The 25435-nt window shown below is 39.5% G+C and overlaps 1 protein-coding gene across 1 annotated transcript in view; it reads left to right on the forward strand.

Annotated features, from left to right (window-relative positions):
- WWC2 (WW and C2 domain containing 2) overlaps positions 1 to 25435 on the forward strand; it is a 108469-nt gene that overhangs the window by 25392 nt on the left and 57642 nt on the right. Inside the window, exon 2 of the mRNA XM_075709068.1 lies at positions 16294 to 16403. Coding sequence (XP_075565183.1) covers positions 16294 to 16403 — 110 coding nt within the window. The remainder of the gene's footprint in view (positions 1 to 16293; positions 16404 to 25435) is intronic.

The following is a 25435-nucleotide window of genomic DNA, read 5'->3' on the forward strand; positions in this document are numbered from 1 at the left end:
GACCATATATTATTTGCCATAAATGGGATTAATGCAAATCCAAGAAGCATCAACTTCAAGTAATACTTTGTTTTAAAAAGATCGTTTGTGAATATAACACAACAGAAGCAAAAAAAAAGTTAGGAAAAACTCTAGTGACTCATTATAAAATGTTAAATAACAATGTTTATTAAAGGGACTTCAAAGATATCTTTGCTTATGAGTTGCAGTAGCTCCATGATGTTCTCTGTAGTGAGGCAGTTTTAAGAATTCTTTCTAACAAGCATCCAGTTTGAAGTGTGTGTACAAGGCCAAAGCCTTTTTTTTTTTTTTTTTGTCTTTTTTCCTCCCACTGGGAAGCGTTCTCTTCACTTTCATCATTGTAAATTAACTCTTAGGATTTGTCTATTATGTGTTCCTTTCTGTTGCCAAAGAATAAAGATTGTGGCATACTGTTTAGCTATGCTGCTATTTCATAGTTATCTTGAAAAGTACCACCTCTCCTCTTTTGTGTTTTTTTTTATTTGTTTTGTTGTCATTTTAATCATTAATGTAAAGGTCAGCAGCTTCTCTGTAATTAGAGTCTTTTCTTTAAATTTACTTTAAGACAAGGTACTGTACCTGACATGGTTTCTGTCTTTGGAATTCCAATTTCCAGTCATAACAGCCTTGGGAGAGGAAGGAGTGGCAGATGTAATTCATCTTTCTGCATGTGCTAGAAGAAGAGTGAATTTAGAATAGAAACTCCAATAAGAAAATGGTTGCATCTGGAATATCACGTTTACTGTCACTGTGGATCTATTCTTTGTGATTTTTGTCAGTTCTGTTTTTGAAAGCAATTACAGTTTTGACCTCAACAAAGTGCTGTGGGAGTGAGGTCCGGATATGATTGTGTGTTCTACAGAACTTTGTTTTGAGCCTGCTCTTCTGTACGTTCTGCATGTGCCTCCTTGTAGTGTGAGAAATAAAGAACAAGTGCTGCCTGTTCCTTTCCTTGTATATAATATTTCCACTCTGTAAGCAACTTCCAAGATGAATAAGCTTAATCTGTCCAGTTACATATACATTCTATACCCTGATCACCATTGCCCGCTTTTCTCTGTATCTTGCTCAGTGGTTTTACTTTCTAGATGTTCTTGTGGTGTGGAAGTACGGGGCTGTCAGAGCTGAACGCGGTATTAAAGTGTAATCACACACAATAGCTGTATAGAAATTATATGGTGATGTTTTCTGTTTTGTTTTATATTTCTTTCCTCATAACTTGTAAATAAGCTGTTTGGTGTTTTGGCTTCTGCTAAACGTTGAGCTGATTCAAAGAGCCATTCCCAAGAAGTTGAATGACTTCGGTGTTAGCAAAAATACTTAATGTCTGTTGCTCCAACTCAATGTCTTTCAGTGGTACAAAATCTCTTCACAGATTTTTGTGCATAACCTCATTCCTTTTTTAATTTTGAGTTTCTAAGTGTTAGCTTAAGCAATTAGATTTGAAAATGTGCATAATAACCTCGTTCTGGTGTTCTCATCTTCTTACCCCTCCTCACATATGCTTGCACCTTGAAAGACAGGACTGGTAAAACATTGCTGTTACCTACTCATGGGAGTATAGTGAATATCGTTTTGATGTTTGTATGCTTATTTGAAGAAATGATGATAACTTACTCTGTGCTGTTAGTGACCACAGCCAGGGACTAGGTGTTAGTATGTGCTATGCTCTCTGAAGTAATTCTTTAACCTGGATTAGAATAATCTTTTTAAACCAGCGATGCAAACTCATAATAAACTTGAAGGTAGCCCATTTCCACATGTGGGAAAGGTAGACAGCTCTATTCCAATCTGGTAAGTAGAACATTAGCTCATCTGGCAGCTCCAGGTTTCCTTTTACAGTGTCTCACAGAATTCCTCAGCAATCTTCGCAAATTACTGCCTTGGAAGCATTTCACCTGCTCTGAACAGCTGTTTGTGCCAAATGTACTTAGTAAAGATGGGTATGTGGTAAGCAATTTTATGTTGGGGGTAGAGGAAAGGCTTATAAGGGTTCAGTGCCTTCTCCCCCCCACCTTTTTTCCTTTTTTTTCTCTTCTTTTTTTCCTTTGTGAGGTTCACCCTTCTAGGAACCGAAAGGCATATCTGACCTGAAAGATGTTTAGTCAGTTTGATGTGAGAGGCAAAAGCTGGTTTCGTTTCTTTTAAATAGAAAGCCATGCTGCAATAAACTGCGTATGTGCTGTATTCCTGCTAGTGACTCCTAGAAAATTTGCTGCATTTGTTACAAGTTTTGGGGTGGGTTTTTTTTGAGGCAGTTTCTGGGAGTGTGTGTGTGGGAAGGAAGTCACAGCAGAACACTTAGATGTTTCCTGTTATATAATTGTTGCATATTTCCCATTCCTCAAACTTTACTGCCACTGGGAATAAATTTAATCTAAAACTTGAATTCATTTAATATTGTGAATAAAGAATTTAAAACCAGGAGAGGTGCTGAAGGAACTCTGCACTGATTTTTTTTTTAATACAATACTATTTTGGGAGTGTCTTGGAATATACAAGGAAAGGCAGTTTAATTTTAATGTAAGCATTGCAAACTACAGTTCTACATATTAAAGTAATTGGAGTGAGGGATTAAATGTAGGCCAAAACATACATCTGAAATCTTCTTATAATTTTAGTTTTACAATACTGTAATTTTACAGTATCCTGACACTTCAGCATCTTGCACTTTTAAGTTCAATGCTAGATTTGTATGAAGCAAAAAGATTTGCTACAGCCCTTACTCGTTATTTCAGTTTTGTGCAGTTTTACTAATGTGTGTCAGCTGTGGCTTCCATCACTCTACTCTCAAGAATGTAAAGGTTTTTCTAGAGGCTGTCTTCTATGAAATGGTAGCTGAAATGATTTGAGGGAACTTTCTGACATGTTTGCGCTAAGGGTTGGCAGCTTTTTTATGGTCTCTTATTAATATTAAAATATAAATATATTCCCACTTCCTTTTTTTAGTATTATGCTGGTTGCAGTTGTATAAAATCAGTGGTGTGCCATGTAAAAAAATTCTTAATACATTTTAAAGATTTCTCCTACTCCTGTAGCATCTGGAAATAGTTTACCAGTGCCCAGAGGTTGGCCAAGTGGTTGTGTACCGTTTGAGCTCTGATCTAGCTCAGTCTTTTTGCAACAGAAGCTGCAGTGTACTGCAAAACACGTAATGATTTAATGACATATGCATTAAAAATCGTTGCAAAACAAGTGATTGGATGAGGAGCTAGAAATCGGGACATGAAGAGCTCAGTATTGACAATAACAGAGTGGGATGCTGTCTCCCCTTTGGCACAACTTGTAGGCATGCAACCGAATTGCAGTGACCTTGGACGGTTAACTCAAGTTCGCTCTTCCCTGCTTCTGGAATGATTGGTGTACTTGGCTGGAGTGCTTCACAGCGCCGAAGTTGAATGTTTGTGAGGTTATTTGAGATGTTCAGATGGATGATACTTTTCAAAAGTGCTTGTCACAGATTTAAGTTTCCTGCTACTGAAATTGGTAACACTCCTGCTGACTTCAGTGGAAGCAGAGTTAGGCGAGGAGAGTCTTTAAATATCCTCTCTATAAATCCAAAGGTTCCTTGCAATGCAAGCTTTTGTTTGTAGGAGGAGTGAAGGGGAGTTCACAGAACAAAATTTTCAAAATAATTTTCTGTAGCTGTTGAGGTGAGTAGTGGGGTGATTTGGACTAGCGCGTGTATGAAATTACGGAAAGGAGGGATAGGAAAGGTTATGGACAGGGAAGATCTTTTAACGCTGTCATTAACTATCATGATTGTTTTCTTATTTTGACTGTGTTCTTTCTTTGAAATGCATTTCTCTTTCCCAGGTTTAATTTTCACACTACAGAAATGTCCTATATTTAACCCTTTAGTAGTTGACTATCTACCACAAAGCCTGCTTTCGATACTTAGTGCCTGACAGATAGCCAAGGTGACAAATCATCCAAAATAACAGAATAAATATTTTAATCCTTTATTATAAATGTATCTGTTTTGATTTATTCTAGTATTCCAACCTGTGGATGTTTTCCTCCCATTGTTTGTTATATACTGCTTCAGTTAAATGATAAGCTTTTGGGGACAGATGTTGCTTCTGTTTGCATATGGAAATTATTGCAGAATTTGTGCCTTTTTGAATTTCACAAACCAATGCTTGACTGTGTTGGTTTTTTGGGGGGGTGTCTTTTTTTTTTTTTTTTTTTTAACTTGTGTATTTCTAAGGGTACATCTTCCTATTGTATCATAAGATCATAGAATGGCTTAGGTTGGAAGGGACCTTAAAGATCATCTAGCCCCAATGCCCCTGCTGTGGGCAGGGACACCTTCCACTAGACCAGGTTGCTCAAAGCCCCATCCCACCTAGCCTTGGAACACTTCCATGGATGTGGCATCCACAACTTCTCTGGGCAACCTGTCCCAGAGCCTCGCCACCCTCATAGTAAAGAATTTCTTCCTTATATCTGTTTATTATTTCAGTTTAAAGCCGTTACCCCTTGTCCTATCACTACATGCCCTTGTAAAAAGTCCCTCTCCAGCTTTCTTGTAGGCCCCCTTCAGGTGCTGGAAGGTTGCTATAAGGTCTTCCCGGAGCCTTTTCTTCTCCAGGCTGAACAACCCCAACTCTCTCAGCCTGTCTTCATAGGAGAGGTGCTCCAGCCCTCGGATCGTCTTCATGGCTCTCCTCTGGACTCGCTCCAACAGCTCCATGTCCTTCTTATGTTGGGGGCCCCAGAGCTGAACCCAATACTGCAGATTTGGTAATAAATGTATGAAATGAGAAGCAGAGTGATCAAGACAGGTAAAGGAAACATTTCCAAGTCAAGTTTGCAGGTAGAGATTGTAGGATTGGGAACACTTAAAATTACTGGAAAAATACGGGGTTTGTGGACTTAGATTAAAACTAATAGCTAAGTTTCTTAACAGTGTTCTCAATTGATGACAACATGGTTTCCCTCTATCAACAGTATACCGTCATGTATATACAAATAACCTATAGCAACACTGCGCATAATAGCCTTTTCATAATGTCACTGCATTTGAGCTTTCCAGGGGAAAGTTGCAAAACAAGTGATTGGATGAGCTTTTCCAGGGGAAAGCTCAAAGGTCGTATCGTTGGTTTATGGCTGTGGAATTATCCCTGTGCTAGGGTATGGTTATCAGACATTCCTCACATTCCAGGTGTCTAATATTATAGTGCTTACACGCCAGCGCAGGACCAACTGCTGCGTCAAAGAAAAACGCAGGAGAAAACATTCATGGCATTACCCATTTCCACTCCTCTGCCCCCCCCCCTTCCCCCTAACCTTTCAAAATGTCATCTTTGCATTGAACTTGGCAATGTTAAAGGGATAAACAAATTACAAGTAGTGATTTGGTTGGGTTTTTTTGCCTTAGAAAAAGAAATAGCTAGTATGCTGAGCTGGAAAATATTGATTCTCTTTTTCACTTAAACATTTGGTTTCTTTCGGTACCTTCAACGATAAAATAATGTAGGAAAATGTATAGCTGTGTTCAGCGTGAGGTTTTTTTCTTCACTGATGGTAATTGTTAAGCCAAAACAGTTTATCATAATCAAAAGTAAAAGGAAACAAAAAAACCATGCCAGCAGGCAGTTTGACCTGGTCCTGCAACCAGTGGGTGTGGGTCCCTTCCTTCCCAAAAGCATTCTTCCCCTTCTGGGTCTCAGCTATTCAGTTTATGTGCCTTTTCAGAAGCACCTGTGAAGGGACAGAGGGAGCTGACATTGAGCTAATGTTAACCCCTTTGTAACTGGGAAGAGGCAGTTATGCTCTGCTTTGTTGCTGTTGTAACATATTTTTATGGCAGTCATTAACATGCACATAGCATCTTAGAGTAAGCTGGAAGGCAGCACATTCCCTTTCTGCTCACCTCCCCCTATCTTCTGCCTCCTGTACTGAAATCTTAAGTTGCGTGTTCTCTGCTTGCTTGCTTCCTTTCATGTGTGTGCATGTGAGAGGGATATCAGTTCCCCGTTTAGTGTTTTTTCTGTGGAGGAACCAGGCAAGATCTTTAGAGGACCTGAAGATTTTCATCCTTAACTTTCCTGTATTGTGTAAAGCTTAGGGAGTTTGGGGATGCGTAGGATTTTTGAGCAATGAAGATATGTCTTTTGAAGTAAAGAAATAAAAAGGATAGTAATTTTTGTTAATATATTACAAGCACTTAATTGCTGATGATTTTATAGGATGCTTGCAAAACTGCTAAGTGAAGAAGGCTGTCTTTTGGGAAAACTCCGTGTGTTCCATCATATAAGTATTTTGATTTTGTTGTATTTAACAGAGTTTTTTAATTTGTTTTGGGTGTTGTGTGTTGTTTCCGCTCCTCCTCCTCACCCCACGTTGCTTGGTGGGTTTCTTGTTTTTTAGTTTGGTTCACTACTTACAGGTTTTACTGGCTCCTGGGGGGGGGGGGGGGGCGGGGAAAAGCCCTTTAGTTGTCTAAAGGGATATCATTCATTCTGTAGTTGTTTTTCTTCAGCTATTTTTATTACTGGGTTGTGTTTTTGAAGACTTGTGCTGCTGTTAAAATAAGTGGACTCATTCTTTGCAGAGATAAGTAGACTTTTGTTTAAAGAACTTGTTGCTCTTAATGTACAGTGCATCTTTTCTATTAAATACATGGCTGTACTGGCTTAAAATGGTTACGTTTGTAATAGATATTGGAAGTTAAGAGGTTTTCTCAGATTTCTGGTTTTTGGTGTTGTACAAGTTTCGTAAGTGATGTATAAATATATTGAATTCAGGATTTTTTTGTCGTAGTAGGGTTGCAGAAAGGTTAGTTCATTTGTTTTTAGCCTTCCCCTAGCAGTTAAATGTTTAACTAAATCAAGAAGAGTAGTTCCTGGAAAACATTTGAGGAATGGAATACAGTTTTCTACTGTAGTTAGTGCTTGTCTCCAAAACCAGTCATTGGTGAGGTATCAGCTTGTTATTTCTAAGCAGTACTTACTGAATATGGCGAACAGTTGTGTGCCATGGTACAGTCTACGAAACTGAGTTGGTCTTCAGGAAGGCCTTTTGGCAGTAACAGAACCGACAGTGGGCTGACGCTGCCATTTCACATGGTAGTATTAATGCACCTGTCTCTCTGGAGGGCTCTCTAACTGGGAACTAAGACACCATTCAGCACACTGCCCTTTTCAGCAAAGCATTTCAAAACAGCCTTGAGTACTTTGCCTAAATTATAGAGAAGAAACAGCCTATTCAGCACTCTATAAAGGTTTAAAAAACCCCAAACCCTACGAGGATGGAAAAAAAGATTAGATTTTAGTTTCTTCTTGACCTTTGCGTGCTTCTTGAACACTATATTGAGTTCACCTGGGCTGCTGGCTAGCTAGACAAGAGTCTTTTAATGGAAATTGTATTTTTCCAAGTCTTAGATGTTCCCTGAAACATCACTGAATGCGGTCTAGTCCTATCTACGTGAACCTACAGCTCACTTGTAATATGGAAGATGTTGTAAACCACTGTCAGTTTGAGTTCAGTACTGGAAACCAAGTTTCTGAGCTTGTAAAATAGTTGCAAGAGCCCATTATCCCAGTAATACATACGCAAATAATGTCCAGCTATTCTGTGTTGCTGTAAGGTGGTGAACTTACTTATGTATGTCTTTTGGTATAACTCCCTATCTGTGTGTGTGTACATTTTTGTTTACCAAGAAAATTCTCTAAAACCCAAGAATTACGTTTCTTTAAGGCCTGCTGTCTGTCATAAGTATTCAAGAGCTTAAAAGAATCACAGGATACAAATTGCAACCTATTAAAAATGATACTATACCTGTATGGTTTTTTTTGAAAACTAGAATCAGTGCCCACATATCTCAAGTTTCCATTCATATACCAATTTGACTGTTTCACCCATCTTTGTATTACCAGGAACAAAATTATCTGAAATCTGGAAAACAAGTGAAAATTCATTAAATATATCCAGGAAGTACTTGCTGCTGGAGTTAATAAATCTTTGTCTCCTAAAAGCGTGTAACTCCTCTGTGACTTTATTCTCTCCAGTTAGTTTTTGAGTATCCCATTGAGGTGCAATGCAGCAGTGTATTGCTGATTGCTAAGTCTAAACGCTAGCAGTGTGGCTAGGAACATTTGACTGTAAACTTGTTCTGTTGCGTGCATGCGTGTGTAACGTAAAACAGATTAATGGTGCACATGCTAGTGGCTATAGGCATAAAACAGCATAATTTAATGTTGTTGAGAATTTTTCATAATTAAAGAATGGGGTGACAGTTTGAACTACTCTTAGTAATTCTATATTGGTGTAGAAAAGGTAACAGGCATGTTTGCTGTCTTTTAAATATAGGCATTTGTTAATGTTTGGTTGCATAAATCGTGTGAATGAGGTAAATGGATTCATGATCTTACCATGTTTATTTTACACCACTATACTAAAACAAGGGCTGCCACCATGCTACTCCTTGTCTGATGTGTTCTAATGTTGTACTGATGTCCACTTAGATACTCTTTCAAAATAATACCCATAATAGAGTGGCAGTATATCTTAATAATACCCTTATTAAAAGAGAATGTACCTAAGCAATACAAAGGTTGTACATAATGTCTTGGCCTGGTATCTGAACAGGGAGGCGCTACTGTGTTAAGAACATGGTGTTTAGAAGCTGAAATCCTGTCTGCCAACAGACTCATGAATGAGTTTTCTGGAGAGAGAAATTGTGTGTGGGATTTGCTAGTTTATAGACTTGAATGAACAAAGACTATGGCAAAAGGGTATTTTATGGGCATGCAAATTCTGCCCCTTTCTACAGGTACGTGTCCCAGTTACCACTTTTTAATGTTAGGAAAGTGACAGCAGTATTATTAATAGAAAGTAAGTGCATTTTGTTGCAGCTTCAGCCACTGTAATTTGTAGAGGAGGAAACTGTCCCCCTGACGTAATGTAACTTTTATGCTGTTAATGGATACTGAACTCAGCCACAGGGAGCAGCAATGCCTCTCTTTGACCTGCAACGTGGAGCTACAGCTTGGTCTCATTTGCCGTTCTGTATGCACTCTGTCTGCTGCCTGATAAAGTATTCATCCCACTTAAATTTCATTACGTTGGATAGGCTAAGGAACCTTGCATTCAGACTCCTCCTGCAGTCGGTAGAAAAAGAGAGAAACCTTCAGTGTGATTCATCTTCAATCTAAATAGATGTGCTGAATCAGTCTCTCTAGGGAACCTAAAAGAGTAATTCAGGTTAGATAACTAACTTTTGAAGTTAATGAGATGAATTGCACTCCTGAGTTTTATATAATAAATCCATCTTGGGTGCCTGAAGTGAGTAAAATCCACATTTGGGACGATATTTGGGATGGGATTAGAAGACATGTTCATAGATCCTTCAAAGTCACAATGCCTATAGCATTAGAAAGTTGGGTAAGAGTTGAATTGATTTTAAGAGCCAACTCAAACACCGAATTCAGGAACTCTAGTGAAGAATTTAGAACATTCTTCTTCCTCTTATACATTCCTTTGCCTGTTCAGTCAGTTTAAATTTTTTACACTTGCTGGTCTTGAGCTACTGGATTGAAATAAGAAATAAACATTTTTGGTTGTCCTTTTGCAAAATAAAGTAAGGAATTAGCTGACATTGATCATACGTTCCTATTCTGTGTTACTGTGCTAACTGAAGATATTTGTGGGGAAGTGCTCAGAGGAAGAAGTTGTATTACTGTTGTATTGTGTTATTTGTGAGTCATCTGTATGCCCTTCTGTAAGGGTGTATGTAGTTAAATGAGCCAGTTTCCATGTAGGTGTGCACGTGGTCCTTCCGTCACTGGGTTTTGTCAGTTATGTTTTAACAGGTACTCATCCCTGCACATCTAAATAGTCACTTATGTTTTGTCTTCTCAATTTCTAGAGTCTGGAGAAGAGGTGCATTTTTCAGAATGTCTAGGAGTCTGTTTAAGAAAAGTAATAGCAAGTGCCGCATTGTAAGAGTAAATAAATAATGTAATGTACATCATTATATATGATTCTGTGTACAAGAACGAGTGGGCGTGAAATTTAATCTGTAGAACACTTCGTGTAAGTTTCATAGAAGGTCTTGCTACATGGGAGAGAACATGAGGTCATTTTGGGTAGAGGATAATTGGGATTTGGAGGAAGTTTTCAAATGCATGTTGAAGTTGCTATAGAAGTTGAACGTTGACCCTAGTTATAATTCACTGAATTCAATTGAATTCAAAACTCCAAAGTCTTGACTGTATGTCAAGCACCACACAGCAAAGGAGGTATTCTTGGAAGTAATTTTGAAAGAGATTAACCTGTTCATAATTCTCAGGTATTTTTAATGTACCTCTTACCAACCTGCATTTTCTTCCTTTCTAATTGAGGAATAGAAGAGTCTCAGATTTGTTGTGGATTTTTTTTTGGTCTGTGTCTTTTCCCACCCTGCTGTTTTCTGAGATCTGCCTACTGTAACCTTTCTCCCCTCCCCACACCCTCCATCACGTACATCATAAATCACAATAAAGCAGTCTTACCAAATTGGTGCAAATAGTTCTTTCTAAGCAAAACACTCAAGCTTTACTCACGTAGTACTTAGGAGTGTAGATAAAATCAGGTCTTGAAGTATGCTAAGGAGGTCAGTGATTCTGGTGTTAACTGAGTTTAGAAGAGAACAAAGACCAAAGTCCAGAGTTTCCTGTTGATAAAGTAGGGTCCTAATCACAATATGGGTACCTCTATTTCAGTGTTATAATTGATTTCATCCTGAATAGATTTTGGAGAAAAAAGGAGTCAGAGAAGGAGTACAGCAGAATGCAGCATTACTCTTGCATAGAACAATGTGTTGAAAATTGCATGTATGTATATGTACGTATATACGTACGTGTGTGTATATACATACACAATTTTACGAACATGCACATTGATAATCTCAGATTATAGAAGTGTGAAATACCATGGGTTGTCTGTATCTTGCCAGAATGACATCATTCACTAGTATAAGTAGTAAATTTCTCATTTTTTGTGGACCTTAGGAAGAAACCTTTCTTGGTACGTATTTTCGTGGTCTAGGGAGTACATCATGCAAGAAAGTGCACAAAGCTGTCCAAATGGAACAATATCGCACTGACAATCCATCAGTCCGTAGTAATGTTTCCTCTTTATTAACTTTAAATGCATATACAGACTTATTCTTACAGGCATGGCTGCAGATGCAATAGCAGCTGTTAATGATAACACATACATCATTGTAGAATCTACATTTTAAGGTCTTAGCTAACTTTGTATTTTGAAAACTTTAAAGAAAAATGTGGATTTGAGGTCGTAATACAGCTTCTCAATTTGTAAGCTGTATTTGTCTCCTAGGTTTCCCAGGGCATCTGTGAAGTGATTGGCAATAACATAATTATATACTGTTTACATAATGGAATTACAGAATGTTTCCTGGTTTTCTTAAGAGTAGCCACTTCTCATTACACACACCTGCTTCATATTCTCTTGGTCCGGAGAGTACACTTCAGTCTGTATGCTGAAATGGGGGTGTTGCAGCCATATAGGATTGAGTAGGTAAAAATGTTATATATGAGCTAAAGGCTAATAAATTAGTCTTCACTTGGAAGGAGTTCTGTAAGGTTAAAAAAGTGCCCACAGGTGAGAATACTTGAGCTTAATGATATGCATTTAAAAAACCCTACCTTTTGTTAACTAATTAAACTTCACAGTATACTAAATGTGGACTTCAAGTAATCCTTTTTAGAGTATCAGCGTTCTTTTAAGAACATGTAAATTGATGACTACAAACTGAAAAAGTATTATAAACTACCTCAGAATATCAGTGCCCTGAGACGTGGCACTTAATCCTCTATTATGGTGCAATAAACCTCATTTTTCTTGGGTCAGGGTTAATGAATGTAATGGCAGTCTGTCTATCATAGGTTATTATGTCACAGATAATGATCTTCACACAGGCAAGATTCCTTCAGTCCTTGCTCCTAGGTATTACTTCCTTTCCAGTTACATATCGTAACTCTCTTTACTTTCAGCTTTGGTCTTGCAAATTTTCTCTTGCATTTTGCTTATCTTCATGTCATGTTAATCTCATCCATTTGCCATACGTATTTTGAAAGTAAATACTATTTATGTTGAGACAGTTCTGAGGGCCCAAAGCAGTCTAAATATCACCTTGTGCTGATTACTGCTCAATTGTAAAAGTCCATGTCGGGCTCAAAAATCTTGTGCTATTAAAAGATACTGGAATAAAAAAGAGAGTCATGGGGATGCAATGCTTTTAAGTAACTGTGATCTTGTCATGTACAAACCTTTTCATTTTTTAAAAATCTACTCAGGACCAGTTCTCCTGACATAGTTCAGATCTTAAGGCTGCGATGTCCAAGCGTGATCCAGCAGAGCAGAATTTGTCGAGTATTGCCTGTACTTTGGGGCCTCTGTCTCTCTCTTCTTCTTCTTTTGCTTAAGGTCTAGAGTGGGTCACTTAAGTACTTTTCCACAGTTTTTTAGTGTTGCTGTAATTTATGGAGTATCTGGGATGAGAGAGCAGCTGCTATTCATTCTCACGGTGTCCGATTTCTGACAGTTGATAACACCTGGACAGAACATCCCCATGGCCAGACTGGTCTGCAGTCTAACCTACAGAATGAGCTATAATAGTAAGTAGTCAGTATTTGATTAAAAATAAAACTGGTGTGGAGTGCAGATGAAAAGCCAGGATAGTACTGGGATTATATCCTTCCTGTAGAGGTAGTTTAAAAATCACATCTTGTGATTGTTGCTAACTGTGGTGTGTCTTTGGTGGCAGTATTAAATGCTTACACAGAGTTCTAAATTAATTTATTAGACACCATCTGGGCATGTTTATATTGGTTTGTTATGATCCCTGTTCTGCTCTATGGTATTTCAGATATTTTTACTACTTGAACTGCAAGACTTGTGTTTTGAGTTAATATCTAACATTAAGGCTAAGGATGAAGTTGAACTTTGATTTGTATTCCGTTTAAGAAATGTTTTTTGAAAATCCACATTTGCAATCTAATTTGAGGCAGGACTTTCTTCACAGCAAGATGAGCCCTAGTAGTTGGCACAGGTTCACATGACTAACCAAACTCACGGAAGGGCTGTTGCTTTTATGTGATTGATGCTTCCTCTGAGCAGTAGTGGCCTGGGAACTCTCTGACATGCGTACCCTGTGTTCAGTCCGCTGCATGCTGTAGACAACCTGGCTGAAGCTGTGATTGTGTGTGTTATCCTGGCTTTAAAAGGCTTCCCTAAGAGCCATTAGAATCATAGAATCGTTTAGGTTGGAAAAGACCTTTAAGATTATCCAGTCCAACCATTAACCTAACACTACCAAGTCCACCACTAAACCAATTAAGGGTAGAGTAGTAATTTCATGTTTCCTGGCTTGGTGGCTGGGTTATTTTTTAATGAAAGTAAAACTAGGAATCATTAAGGTTGGAAAGGATCTCTAAGATCATCAGTCCAGTCATCAACCAAACACCACCATATCCACTAAACCATGTCCCGAAGTGCCACGTCTACCCATTTTTTGAACATCTCCAGAGATGGTGGCTCCACCACCTCTCTGGGCAGCCTCTTCCAATGCTGGACCACTCTTTCCGTCAAGAAATTTTTCCTAATATCCAATCTAAACCTCCTGTGAGGCAGCTTGAGGCCATTTCCTCTTGTCCTGTCACTAGTTACTTGGGAGAAGAGACCAACCCCCACCTCACTACAACCTCCTTTCAGGTAGTTGTAGAGAGTGACATGGTCTCTCCTCAGCCTTCTCTTCTCTAGGCTAAACAACCCCAGTTCCCTCAGCTGCTCCTCATAAGACTTGCTCTCTAGACCCTTCACCAGCTTTGTTGCCCTTCTCTGGACATGCTCCAGCAAGACAGTGTCTTTCTTGTACTGAGGGACCCAAAACTGGACATAGTATTTGAGGTGCTTTCTGCCTAGCTGTTACTATTTGCAAACAAAACAGTAATCTTTGAAGCGATGCTGGTAATTATTAGTAGGTAGCATTTGGGCAGGTGTATTTGATATGGCAGTGCTAGGCAGCTGCAGCTTTGCAGGCCAGTTCTTAGCCTGCTGAGCTGCATAGCTGCCGTCCTGGCCACGGCAGCAGAGCTTCCACTGCCCTGAGAGGAGGAGGAGGGTGAGGAGCAGAGTGGCAGGTCTGAGCTGGGGTTTCTGGAGAGGTCCTTCTCGGAGCAGCCTCACTCAGAGCAGTGCCATGTCTGGATTTAAGAATGCATGTCAGTGGTGGGAGAGGATACAACGGGTAGGCTTGACTTACTACGGACCTCGTCTCCCTGGAGTTCGCTGGGGAGTTTACCCCAGTCAGCTTCAGTGAGATGTCCTCTCCTGCATCATAATGAGGAGGATGGGTCATGTCCATTTAAGATTTCCTTTAGAAAAGGAGCTCTTGGACTGCGAGGCAGCTTATAGTGGGTTAAGGGTGAGAAGGAGAACAGGTACTCAGAAGCTACACCTTGTCACTCAACTGAGAAAAGTGTCTGTGGCTGGCCATTCTCATGGAAAATCTCCCAGTAAACACAACTTTTCTTACAGCTTGCTTGTGCTGCTTATAATCTATGTTTTATATCCTAGCGATCCAGATGTAATTCCAAATTGGTAATCTCATCTGAATCTTGTGATAGTTTTCAGTGTGTTTAGTGGTTTTGCATAGCAGTTTGTAAGTGGCAATAAATTAGCGAATTTGCCTTATACATGTGAATGTGTTCAGGACCTCAAATTAAGCATTAGTAACCTTCATAGGACTGTGTTGTAAACTTTGGATAAATATGAGGAATTGGATTCATGCTTACAATTTAAAAAAAATAAATTAAAACCCCCCACAATTCACAAGGTTTTGGATCCTAAGAGCTTGGTTCTTTGTAATTTCTGCAATGCTAGTTTGGAAGAATAAAGTGTTGCCCTACTTAAAGAGTTGGTAGGTCAAATCCATCAGTAATAATAATGATATGTTTGTGGGACAGTGATTTCTAAATCAAACCTGTGCTCAAATTTCTGTTTTCTCAGCTGCATGAAGAATTTAATTCAACGGTTTTGTAAAGTATTTTCTATCTGGTGTTTTCTACACAAAAAAAAGCCAATTAATTTTGTAGAAAGTAAAATGTACTATTCTTTCCTCTTTCACTCCTCACAAAAATGTTGATAAACCAGTTTCTTTTGGTCAGAAACTAATTGAAGAAAAAATACTGAAACGCAGAAAAGCATATGTGAATTAGACTGTTAGCTTTTTATTGGTATAGAATTTTAATGATGAGATGAAAAAAACCAGGTGGTAGAACTTAAGCAGCAGTGAGCAAAGCAGGTGATGCTTGTGTGTCCCACAGACTGCTCTTGATAATCTTACTCTGAGGATTTTTTATTAAACTCTGGATATGTACTAATCTTATTGTCACTATGGTGACAATAAAACCTTAACTCTGTTGTTCTTCCTATTAAATATATCAGTATATCAGACATGGCATTTCTCTGTGGGTTTATTAACAGGAAACTCAACACTCACTTCTTTAAATAAAAAAAAAAATAATGGGGGCAAAAAGATGACAATGTAAAGCTTTGCTCAGCCTCGACTGGAAAAGGGTCCATGTGTTATTGTTGTCAATCTATTTCTTGTAACAAATAGGTGCTCCATTATTAAAATGAAAAACTTAAATTGTCTATCTTCCTAAAAAAGCACCATGTGAACATTTAAGGCCCATTAAATGTTACTTCTAAAATGTCTACTCTATGCACACTGCTTCTTGTTTTATTCAAGTACGTGGATTGGTAAGTGCTGCTAACTGCATCTTAGGTGGTTGCATTATTTTCTGAGTTTCCTGTCGGCGGTCATTGGAGAAGATGACCTTGAAATCTTGTACTCTTATCACAGACTCAGGGTTGAAGGGTCTGGTTCTTCTGGGGACAAATAGGAGTGTAGAATTCTCTTTTTTTTTTTTTCTTTTTTAAAAACAACCTATTGGTTTTTGTTTAATTTTAAACTGTCAAATGTGAAAGATGTTGCAGTGAATTTCTCACTTGAGTGCCTGTACTGAAAAATGTTTGCAATAACTTATATTATGTTCTTGGAGTTAATGAATTCAGAAGGATGGAGTATGGGAAAAACAATCAAGAGCTTAAACTTTAAGAGGGAGAAAACAACTTGCTCTCCTTTCTCCCCGCTATCTTTCTTTAGCTTCTGTCATAATAGGAATTAATATGACTAATAAACATTCGTATGGAAGAGAGAAAAGCTATATCATTGACTTGTTTCTTTGTTTTTAGGTTAACAAAACCCTTGTCATTTGCGGATTGTGTTGGGGATGAACTACCATGGGGATGGGAAGCCGCTTATGATCCTCAGATTGGTGTATACTATATTGATCACATCAACCGTAAGTATTTTTCAGTTTGCCATATTGATTATATAAGAAGGCTCACCATGATTAGACCTTCCTAAGAGGCTTTTAAAATATGACTGGGAGTAGGGAAAGATTTCTTGTGAGAGAAGTGTAGTGAAAGTAACCATTTCTGGATTTCAGTAGACCCATTATCCCATTTGTGTGCATGGGTTTGTTGGGGATTGTTGCAGATGTGTTATAGCTGGCTCAAAATTATTAATGACTCTTCATCTTTTGCTGTGGAAGAAGTCCATGTAATGTGGAGTAAATAAAGACAGTTTACATCTGTTGGTATTTGTAAAGGGTATGACGTTTGGTGGCTATTAAATATTCAGCAATGCACACTGGGTGGAGATAGTCTGATACGAGTGAGAAAAACTGGCTTCAGTCTAACTACTGAAAGGAACTATTGTAGATAAGGTAGTATGGAGTGTGTGGGGGGTATTTGTAACTTGTGTATGAGGTCTGGCAAATGTACTGTAGTTCTAAGAATGTTGTAGAATACATTTCAGGCTATAAATAATGCTATATTTTGTAGTAATTGGAAAGGAAACAGGGAATCAAAATGCTGGGAAAAAATTGCCCTTTGGTATAACATTATTGGCTTTAAAAGGCTTACAAGAAAATCTGCTGATACAAAATGACTACATCTGTTTCTACATATATTTTTAATTGTACAGGAAGTATGTCTAAACCATGTAAAACTAGAGCAAAATTTGAAATAACAGTGCTTGTTAGACTTATTCAAATGAATATATTCCTGAAAGTATTTCTATCTTCTTTTTATGTGTTCATTACTCCATATTAATTGATACCTTTTTCTATTTTCTCTGAAATTATTTTTAATAACATAATAGAAGAGATTGCATTTGAGATCGATACCTGAATATAGATGCCTGCATCTGTGCTAGCAGTGCTGTGTACTTATAGAATCATAGAATCGTTGAGGTTGGAAAAGACCTTTAAGATCATCCAGTCCAACCATTAACCTACACTACCAAGTCCACACTAAACCAATTAAGGGTAGACTAGACTAAACCATGTCCCGAAGTGCCACATCTACCCATTTTTTGAACACTTCCAGGGATGGTGACTCCACCACCTCTCTGGGCAGCCTGTTCCAGTGCTTGACTACCCTTTCCATGAAGAAATTTTTCCTAGTATCGAACCTAAACCTCCTCTGGCGCAGCTTGAGGCCATTTCCTCTCATCCTATCGCTAACTACATGGGAGAAGAGACCAACACCCACCTCACTACAACCTCCTTTCAGGTAGTTGTAGAGAGCGATAAGGTCTCCCCTCAGCCTCCTCTTCTCTAGGTTAAACAACCCCAGTTCCCTCAGCCGCTCCTCATAAGACTTGTGCTCCAGACCCTTCACCAGCCTTGTTGCCCTTTTCTGGACATGCTCCAGCACCTCAATGTCTTTCTTGTATTGAGGGGCCCAAAACTGGACACAGTATTCCAGGTGCGGCCTCACCAGAGCCGAGTACAGGGGCACAATCACTTCCCTGCTCCTGCTGGCCACACTATTCCTGATACAAGCCGGGATGCTGTTGGCCCTCTTGGCCACCTGGGCACACTGCTGGCTCATGTTCAGCCAGCTGTCAACCAACACCCCCAGGTCCTTTTCGGCCAGGCAGCTTTCCAGCCACTCTTCCCCAAGCCTGTAGCGTTGCATGGGGTTGTTGTGACCCAAGTGCAGGACCCGGCACTTGGCCTTGTTAAACCTCATACACTTGGCCTCGGCCCATCGGTCCAGCCTGTCCAGGTCCCTCTGCAGGGCCATCCTACCCTCGAGCAGATCGACACTCCCACCCAACTTGGTGTCATCTGCAAACTTACTGAGGGTGCACTCAATCCCTCCATCCAGATCATTGATAAAGATATTAAACAAGGCTGGCCCCAAAACAGAGCCCTGGGGAACACCACTCGTGACCAGCCACCAACTGGACTTAACTCCATTTACCACAACTCTCTGGGCTCGGCCACCCAACCAGTTTTTTACCCAGTGAAGACTACGCCCATCCAAGCCATGAGCTGCCAGCTTCCCAAGGAGAATATTATGGGAGACTGTGTGAAAGGCTTTGCTAAAGTCCAGGTAAATGACATCCACAGCCTTTCCATCATCTACCAGGCGGGTCACCAGGTCATAAAAGGAGATCAGGTTGGTCAAGCAGGACCTGCCTTTCATGAACCCTTACTTATTTAAAAAATAGCAAGGTGTCTATGGCCATTTGAGATGCATTAGGTTAGCAGAGACAACTGTACAAGGTCAGTAGATACGGCATAGATGGTCAGAGACCAATGGTCTTCTGGAACAAAGGTGGAGACGAGGCTTGTTACCCTGTGGCATCTTAAATGTATGGGCAAGTGAATCAACTCTGAGATGTCTAAGTTGCTTTTGTAGTCAATAGCTATCTAGTCAGTACAGCCAATGTAATGTAAAGTGTGATATAGCTGCCTGGTTGGGTGTCTGCTTTGAAGATGAGCTGATTTAAACTCCTTTGGTTGGGTTGAACTGGAACTCTGATAACTAGAATGAGTCGTTAGACATCTACTGTGCTTATTGAACACCTGCAGATAGACACCTAATCTTGAACTGAATCCCATCCAGTAACCTCAACTGGGGTTCTATAGCCCTGCTTTATTAGAATAACAATGAGACTCCTCTGATCTTACCTGTGGTGTTAAATGTTTCTGAACTTTAAAAAATAGGGACGTACGTGTTTGAATTCAAAAGGTGAAGAAAGAAGAGGATTTGCTTCTGAATCTAAATGCTATTATAAGAGGAAACTTGTCTTTAATTTCTGCTTTGGCCAAAACTATAAAACTTAAAGTTATAAAATTTGAGCAGGCAATCTGCATTTCTGGGTGTTTTGAAAGTGCTTTCAGATCAATGCTCTGATAATCGTGCTCTTTTATTCCATACATGCTCAAAATTTTTAAGCAGTTCTAAAAATCTCAGCGTTCTAGTTTTGTTGCCTTTTTTTTTTTTTTTGGAAGAGATTAAATATTTTCCTTATGTTTAAATGGTGTTTCTGTGCATTGAAGGTGAATTCCTGCATATTATAAGCTGTTCGTGGGTTGAAGTTCTGCTTCACACACATGTAAAATGTTGAGCCTTGGACAGCATTGTCCTGGAAGTATCTTGACAATTGTTAATATACTGCAAACACTAATGCTTCACTTAATAGAGAAGAGTTGTGTATATCCATCTGTACATGTGTCTTTCTGTGGCCAGGACAAATAAGTGTGATTAGCTAGGTTTCTTTATATTATGTTAGTATGTGTGAGGGATGACAAAGTGGCATACTTTGGTATACTTGGAAGTGGTGTCCATCCATTGTTCAGTAGTGCATTTGGTTTCTGTTACAGTAATGTATATGTTGCCTTGTAGCAATTTCAGTGAAACTTATTTTGTAAAGTGGTTTATTTTAGTTTTGTACACTGTATTTTGTGCAGCGTTTTGGTGACAGTACTCTTTGAGTTGCTGGGAGATAAACTGTCTAAGTGTCTTATAAGTAGGTCTTTTGTCTGATGTGCCAAATGTGGAGATTATAATTGTACTTCATCTGACTGGTGTGCATGTGTTATTTTGATGCTGTTGAAATCTGTAGTATGGAGGCCATTAATAATTAGGGGGGAAAAGCCTTTCTAGAAAGCAGTTTCTGTACCGGCTTACTGCTTTATTAGTAGTGTGATAATTCAGATGTGCTTAATATGCTTTCTGGATTTGAACTGTTAAAATTCACTGTCAGGACAGGGGATATGTTAGAACAAGGAAGACTTCTTTACTCTTTCACCTGTAGAGATTATAATTTTCTTAATTCTCTCTTTTACTGGGCAAAGAAAAACTGCACCCACTGCTAGGAGAAGGACCAAAGGGATAGATGCCTGAAAAACAGGTTGGAAAAGTGGGATTTCAGGGCCTGTAAATGGCAGCCCGAGGGATAGCACCTTGGGAAGAAATCTGCTCCCATGTATTAAGCAGGGAGAGGTGACTAAATGTTTCATGTTCAATGCCTTCTGGCTGGATTTATTGCAGCAAAATGTTTGAGGGAAGGCCCATTGATTCTCTCCTCTTGCATCCCACAATTAATTATTCTGAACAGCTTCTCTATTATCTGTCCTCTTTTTCATGTCTTTTTCCAGTATTGTTCCTACTCTCTGCCTCTGTACAAAGCTGCATTTGATACAACTGTGAAGGTTCAAGTTGTCCACAGGACTTGGAACTGTTGTAGTAATACTGGCCAATCTTTTTGGATTTCTCAAACAAACCCAATAAACAATGAGCAGCAGGCTAGGCCCTAGTGCAACAGACTATTAATTCAGATGGTCTTACTCATAGTTGTTCCCTCCTTTTTTGTTAAAAACTGAAGGTTGAAAACATTAAGGATGGAATTTCCATTAATGTTCAGTTTGGGACTTACTCTGTTCCTCTTGAAGGTGGATATTAGCAAAACTCCCACTGATTTCAAGAAAGCAGTACTAGACTGGAGCTTGCAAAGTTCTAAAAATTCTACCAAATTTCTGTATTGAAAGGTTAAATTCTTCAAAAATTATTTAAATCAATATATATTTAAAAAAAAAAAAATTCCCCATCTGTGTAATTATCTCTCTTAGTCCTTTACCTTCCCTTCTCCCATACAAACCTGAGAAAAGCCTACTTTCCTTAACTGCCAGTGGAACCTTGATTTCTCCTCCACAGAGGGATGAGAGTTGGCTGTGAGCTGTCTGCAGTTGTAAAACACTCCCTCAGACTTGAGGAACTTGCTTTCGGTGTCAATATGTTTAAGTGTAATTTGGTTTTATTATCATCACACATTTTCTATAATTTTATATATTACGAGTTGTTTTCAAATACAGGTGTGGGTGTGGTTTGGGTTGTGTCCGTGCGTCTCCCCCCCCCCCCCCCCCCCCCCCCCCCAGCTCTTACTGATTGCCTTAGAGCTTTCTCATGATCCTTTTGGATGATGTAACTCACTTTGAGAAACACAGACTGAGGTCATTGCTTTATGAATATATTACCCCAATTAGGAGTTTTAATGTGAGGCTTTCAGCTTCAAGGGAGACCAGATTACAGGCCATCTGGCAAGGCAGAACATGCAGATGATGTGGGTAGCTAATGCTGTAAGAACCTAAATGCTTACCCCACAGGGTTCAGTAGCGCCCTTTGTTAGAGGGATGACTGAAGGGCTATTATTTGGTGTTCAGAGGCTGAGGAGTTCCTTTCTTGCAGGATCCTTCTTCCTGTGGTTTGGGAGAGTCCAAAGATTTTATAGCTAATGCTGTTCACTTATAATTGTTATTGTATATATGTACTCATGGGTTTATCTACTTCAGCTGTCTAATTAGCTAACATTTACTAATTTTGCTAAATAACACAGGAACTCAAGGCAATACCAAAAATAACACAAACCTATTACTCCAGTTTATTTTGTGTATCTACAGGCAAAGTCATTGCTTTCACATTTTTCCAATTCTTCTGCAGGGTTTTCAACATCAGGTGTTAAGTGGCTGAGATGCAAACATTTATGCTTTTGGAGCTTGGATTTGCAAACACTTTTAAGCTGATACAATCTCTGAAAGAATTGGTCCTGCTCTATTGCTACCTCTGGCCTTTTGTTCTGTCCCTGCAACGTTTTTGCTTATACTGGCATGAACATTTGCATGGCCAGACAGTGAATCAGATGAGGGAGCTGATTCGAGTTGAAACTAATCCGGTATGGGGGGGGGGGGGGGGGGGGGGAAGTTGCTATTTGTTCTCCTTTCCACACCCCTGTTTATGCAAGCAAGAGAGGGAAGGTGACCTGGGGATATGAATGAACAGTCAGGTGAAAGAGACGGGGGACAGCTGCTGTTCGTGGTAGTACTGGTTAAAGGTGTTTTGAAATGACACCCTTGAACTTTCATCCGTTCCACACCCTGTGCAGGCTTGCCAGGAAGCAGTTTTGACTCTGAGGCTGTGATTTCCAGGTGTACTTCTTGAGTGGTGGCGGCAGCTGAAGTAGCAGTCATGGCTTGCTCTGGTTCCCGCTCCCACGTTGTGTCAGCATGAGGATGTGTAGTAAACGCAAACAACGGGGAAGCGCTCTGCTTCCTGAGGTGTGTGAGTTGTCATTCCGCACCTCCTCTTCCTTCCCCCAGCCGCTCAGGTTTTCTGATCTGGATCGTTGCATGGGATGTGTGTAGATGAACAGCTGTGGAGGTAATGGGAGCAGGAAAGGGAAACTTCTGCTTCTGGCTTGACATGAATAGTGTGAGGGAATCCTGGGCTGGGACAAGTTCTGCCTTGCCTTCAGCACCCTGCGTATTCCTAAATAACTTAAACCCTTTACTTCCGGTTCTTATTTTCAGGCACAGGAATAACCAGGCAAGTGGTTGTTTTCTTCATTGCATTGATCTAGTTAACCTAGAAAACACATACTCTGCTGTTAGTAATGTTTAGTGGCAAAGGTAACAGAAAGGAACTGAATGACAGTATTTAAAAGACACGGATGGGAAGGAACAGCTACTCCTAGCCCAGTAGTATTTCAGACCATCACATCACTTTCTTTTCGCCACTCTGCACTTTGTATTCAATATGATGATTTTTCTCCCTGCCCTCCATCCCCACCACTTTACTTCAAAATGGAGGTGGACATCTACCTTCTCTACTTCTGCAGCTCCTCCCTACTTAGCTTTAGTTGTCCACTTTGGAAGCAAGAATGCACCTTTCCCCAAGATTGCTTTCTACCACTGTTTCATCCACAAAGAAAAAGAAAATTGAGTCAGAGTGATGCTAAAACATCTGGAAGCATAGAGGTAGAGGGATTTGTCTGCTTAGCTCGAGAACAGAATTCATTGGAGGTCTCTATTTCCCCACTTGGTTTCCTTCCTTCTTAAAATTTCAAAGCCTAGCTATTTACCTACACTGTTTGACATTTACAACATGATATTTTAACTACAGGTATTCTATTTCTTCTTGTAATCTCATTTCATGCCAGTTTATGCCTGTGCAACTGGTTTATCTAACACAGCAATTTTTGTGGATAGACTGACTCTTCTTTACTCCAGCCTGGGACTCTAGTACATCTGCATCTATGAAAGTATGCCAGACTGTATCTTCAGACAAGGAAGAAATCTGAAAATCCCACCATGAGTCTGCAATTACCATTAGCTTGAGGGAGTCGAATGGTGTATCACGATCATAAATGTGCACTGTTTGTTCCCACAACCCATCACCATCTTCTAAGCAAGTAGTGACATGCAAGCATTTGGGAAACAATTATGAAGACTTTCTACTGTCAGCAAACATGCATAGTGAAAACCCAAATGCAGTATATCTTGAATCTTATTTATACGTATCTTCTCTGCCCCCTGGCTATAGGAAGGGATTAATCTGGTGCCTGCTGGCTACAGAAGGAAGGCTCGAGCAATGAAGATTCTGGATTAAAGATTATTTTAGCTGCTGACTTTTATGTAAAGATCATACTTGCATGTTTTTCTTATGTCTTAGTTCTGATAGCCGTAGCAGGAGAACATTACCTACTTACTGGATAATGTACAGCAAAATGCTCAGAGTTTCTGCTGCATTTGACTCTGAGATATATAAGCAGATGTCTTATGTGCCATAAGGATAACATGTTCAATATTTCTTTGTAAAAATCTCTGAATAAATATTCCTTGGAAATCTGCTCATGCTTGCACAGTATAGCTGGAAAACATTCTCATTTTATCTCATTACTCAAATTCAAGCACAGAATTATTTTATGGAAAAGTGAAGAAGGTGTCTGGAAGAGAGGAGGCATTTTTTGTGTGCGAGTTCTATGGCAGGAAACAAACTGTAGAGAGCTCAGTTCAGAGCATACTCTGAATAACTTAGTTTTCCCTCATGTCTCTCTTTAGAACCCATATTACATCTTACTGTGTGGTAGTGTGTGATTTTCTTTGAGTATCCAGCAATGTTTTAGATCATTTTTAAGACACTGTATATGTCATCTTGTTGGGCTGCATGGTCTTACTGAAACTGCTCTCTCTGTAATGTGCTATTCCTTATTTTTATGTACCTATTGAACAAATACATCAGTGTGAAATGATATATATTTGTTTGTGAAGTCTTCCTCAAATTTTTGGGTATGAATTGCTTTTCTTGTTTGAGTTTGAATTGTAAGTATTTTTAAAAGGGGGGGGGGGGGGGGGAAAGGAATAAGAAAAAAAAATGCATTTAGAAAGCCTCTGGTATGTAAATAATAAAGTGCATTCCTTAAGCCAGTCTAGTAACACTTGGTTATTCTCCCTGAAACTAGTGCTAGTACATTTGCTACTTTGCTGTTCATTAAGACTTGCATCTCAGTTGCCTGCAATATTTGTTATGCCAGTTGAAGTACAATGAAGTAATATTTGCACGCTTTTTTTTCTGAGTGTATTTTTGTCTGATTGCAGGCAGAAGTACTGGAGATTTGAAAGCCAGTTTGTGTATCAAGAAGCGTGGGATATACTTGTAGAATAAACATATCCGTAGTGATTACGTAATGTTGTTGATAAAATTGCTTTCACTACCCACCACTAAGCTAACTCATGTTATCCTGTGATGGTTGCTATCAGGCACCATTTTTCCTCTTCTGGTGTTGTATGTCAAAGGGTGGTTGTTGATTCTGTTTGTGCCGTCTTGAGACATTTTTGTGCGAGATACCATGGAAATCTTGATTCTCCTTTGCTGCGGCTGGCCCCAGTTTGGCTTGCCTGCAGCTCTTTTCCAGGGGCTTGTCCTCAGCATGCAGTACGCCACTTTCCAGGTATCCCCTCCTTCCCAAACCACCTCTGTGGAGTAGGATGTAATCCTACCACAGCAAAGGCATTGGGGGCTGTTCAAAAAGCAATCTGGGTTTAGCTTGCGCACTTCCTTCAGCCTCTAGGGCTCAGGAGAAGCACCAGTGATGAGGGATCAAGAACACAGTCAACTGTTGGGTTTGGGGTTTTGAGGCCTGTGTTACTCTCTTGAAGGTGGGGCTCTGTTTGGTTAGAGGTAGTAGTCCTGCAATTAT

This window comes from Pelecanus crispus, chromosome 4 (genome assembly GCF_030463565.1).
Source record: "Pelecanus crispus isolate bPelCri1 chromosome 4, bPelCri1.pri, whole genome shotgun sequence".
Taxonomy (NCBI): Eukaryota; Metazoa; Chordata; class Aves; order Pelecaniformes; family Pelecanidae; genus Pelecanus; species Pelecanus crispus.